We start from the raw sequence: 3225 nt of genomic DNA on the forward strand, positions 1-3225 counted from the left end.
TGCTCAGCCTGCTCTCTTATAGAACCCAAGACCTCCAGCCCAGGGATGGCACCACCCACAAGGGCCCTCCCCACTTGACCACCAATTGAGAAAATGCCTTACAGCTGGATCTCATTGAGGCATTTCCTCAAGGGAGGCTCCTTTCTCTGTGATAACTCCAGCTTGTGTCAAGTTGACACACAAAACCAGCCAGGGCAGTATATATGTATATACACATATATGCACATTTGTACATATGTACATGTGATATATATGTATGTGTATATATATATATATGTGTGTGTGTATTGATTTCTCTCTCTCTATGTGTGTGTGTGTATGTGTGTGTGTGTGTGAACACATGCACAGGTCAGGGGTGAGGATGGGGGGCCCAACTCAAGCTGTCAGGTTTGTAGGCAGTGCAGTCACCCACTGAGCTGCTTGGCTGGGCCTTTCCATTTTGAATTTTAGAGAGGGAGTCTCGCTTTGAAACTCAGGCTGGCAACCAACTCCAAGCAATCCTCCTGACTAGTCCTCCTGAGGGTTGGGATAACAGAACGAGTCTCTACAACTGACTTGTAAGGAGGTGGCGGCCTAAAGGACATCTGGACTGACTGACACTCCTCATGGACTGTCTCCTGACCCTACAGGTCCTTCAGGACCCAGTTGCTGCTGGCACTGGGGATGCCGGGCTCAAGAAGATGGAAAAAGGGCTCGAGGGCAAGGAGAGCTCAACAACCGGCAAATCGGGAACAAGTGGGTTTGCTCGGGAGAGGGTGAGGAGGTGGGGACGGGGTAGGAACCACAGGCGACGACAGGCGGATCCATGCTTGTCCCTCAGGCCCCCGGAGCGTTCAGGCGCGTAGGAAGCCGCAGGCTGCGCCTCCCCCGCAGCCGCCCCTGTCGCCAATCGATGACCTGCCCTGGGGAGATCTGACGCTCAACAAGTGCCTGGTGCTGGCCTCGCTGGTGGCCCTGCTGGGCTCAGCTCTCCAGCTGTGCCGGGGTGAGCTCCACAGCACAAGCACTCCACAGGTGTTGGAGGCGTTCCCTCAGCCCTTTCCCAGGCTGTGACTCTTCTGTTCCTACAAACCGCATATGCATCCAAGCATCTCGTCCCCTATTCCTGGAATAGCCAGTCCACCAGACTGAGAGGCCCACGGTCACACCTAGCTCCTAGCTTTATGGTGTCTACCTTAAGTTTTCACATTCAGGGCTGGTTTCCAGATGTTCTGGGCTTGTCATTCATTCATTTATTCATTCATTCACTCATTCATTTTGAGACAGAGTCTCACTATGTAGCCCTAGCTGGCTGGAACCCAATATATATTCCAGGCTGGCCTCCCTCAAACTTAGAGAGCTCTCTCTGCCTGTCTCTCCCTCCCGAATGTTAGAATGTGTGCCACCACCACCCAGACCTTTTTTTAAGACAAAACTCTCACGACCTCAACCTCTCTATGTAGCTCAGGCTGGTCTCCTGACCCTCCCTGCTTTGACCTCCCAAGATCTAGGAGTATACCTTGGCCCCCCACCCCCACCCCCGGCTTTTGTTTTGAACTAAGGGCTCCCTTTACAAAGGCACAAGCTAGCCTGGGTCTCGAGGCAATCCCAGTCTCAGCATTCCTCCAGCTAGCATGACAGACGCACATGACCGAGCCTGGTCCTCCCGCTCCTTCATCAGAGCAGGGATCTACACCTCATCCTGGAGCAGCGGATCGCCCCCACATTATTGCTAGCCACCCCTCGTGCAGCTGGGGGCAGAGGAATGGCCTCTCCAAAGAGGAAAAAGAGGTCTCTAGGAGGAGGTTGGGGGATCCCAGCGGAGTTGGGGGATCCCAGCGGAGTTCTGGGGGTGAGGGGAGGGAAGAGGCGGGTGGCTGTGCCCATCTCTCCAGCTCAGACTGCCTGCCTTTCAGACGTAGTGGCTGGGGAGGCCGAGGCTGCCCCTCCACAGTGGGTTCCGCCCAGCTCTCCACCAAAGAAGGAAGCTTCGCCAGTGGTAAGCCTTCCTTCCCGCATGATTTAACCTGAGGGGGCGGCTCACCAAGGGAGAAGGAGGCCGGGCCTGTGCACGCGGCTCCCAAGACCCCACTTTGTCTCTTGGCAGCCTAAGCCTCTGGTTTTGGTGCCCCTATCCGGACCTCCTCAGCCGAAGCCTGGGCCACCACCACCCCAGACACAGATGCAGGGTGAGCCTGAGCTTCCCGGGAGCCCTGAGGCTATAGAGACCCAGGTAGAACCTGGAAGGTCCATCTCGGAAGTCTCTGGGAAGGAGAGTGTACACCTTGGGGACCGAGGATCCCAGGAGAAGCCGCGGAAAGAGAAGCCAAGGAAAGGGGAAAAACTGAAGAAAGAGAAGCCGAGAAGGGAGAAGCCGAGGAGGGTGGAGAAGCCCCAGGTCACCAGGGAGCCCCGCCAATCACTGCCACGGCGCTGGGAGGCGCGGGAAGGAGGCCATAGGCCATGGAGGCGGGACTCCAGAGACCTAGAACATGAGAAGCTGCGGACCTGGCCTTCCCGGCAATGGCACGACCATGATGACCGGCCCAGGCCCAGACAGAAGCCCCGTGGAGGGAAGGGGCGTGACTGAACCTGCCTGTGTCCCCTGTGTGAATCCTGAGTCCCCTCTTTCTGTAGTACCAGCAAATAAAAGCCTTGCTGTGACAGCCACATCATTTGCTCCTCTGTGCCTGGACCCTAAGGGTCGAAGAGATGGGGATAGGGCTGGTGAGATGGTGTAGTGGGTAAAGGCGCTTGCTGCCGGGCCGACCGCCCGAGTTCGATCCAGCGACCCACATGGTGGAGGGAGAGAATGAACTCCGTCTAGTTCTGTCCTCCATCTGTACACTGTACGACTGCGTAAGCATGTGCAGCCAGGCCTGGCTTTAAGTCCTGAACCTCTTGTCTCCACCTCCAGAGTGCTGGGGGGACAGGTGTGCACCACTACACTTGGCTGTTTGCTTTGCTTTGAAGATCTGAGCGCGTGTATGTTGGGATGTACAGGCGTCCTTTGCTGCTGAGCCATTTCTCCAGCTCCCTTGTTTTTGAAAGTTTTGCTCTGTAGTTCAGGCTGACTTGAAGCCTGCTTCAACTTCCTTCCGGCCAGACACCTCTCTCTCCCCGCCACACATAATAAACTAATTAACTAAAAAAGTGACAGGGTCCAGAAGTTTAATCCCAGCGAAGAGAGAGGCAAGCAGATCTCTGAGTTCGAGGCCAGCCTGATCTACACAGAGACGGGGGTGG

The 3225-nt window shown here is 55.8% G+C and overlaps 1 protein-coding gene across 2 annotated transcripts in view; it reads left to right on the forward strand.

Moving 5' to 3' along the window:
• The window catches only part of Jsrp1 (junctional sarcoplasmic reticulum protein 1), a 5656-nt gene extending 3005 nt beyond the window's left edge, over positions 1 to 2651 (forward strand). For both annotated transcript variants that reach the window (XM_031349890.1, XM_031349891.1), the window contains exons 5-8: positions 630 to 735; positions 821 to 985; positions 1896 to 1978; positions 2087 to 2651. In XM_031349890.1, coding sequence (XP_031205750.1) covers positions 630 to 735; positions 821 to 985; positions 1896 to 1978; positions 2087 to 2569 — 837 coding nt within the window. In that variant the 3' untranslated portion in view covers positions 2570 to 2651. The remainder of the gene's footprint in view (positions 1 to 629; positions 736 to 820; positions 986 to 1895; positions 1979 to 2086) is intronic.
• Positions 2652 to 3225: the final 574 nt, after the last annotated feature.

Source organism: Mastomys coucha, unplaced genomic scaffold (genome assembly GCF_008632895.1).
Source record: "Mastomys coucha isolate ucsf_1 unplaced genomic scaffold, UCSF_Mcou_1 pScaffold4, whole genome shotgun sequence".
Lineage (NCBI taxonomy): Eukaryota > Metazoa > Chordata > Mammalia > Rodentia > Muridae > Mastomys > Mastomys coucha.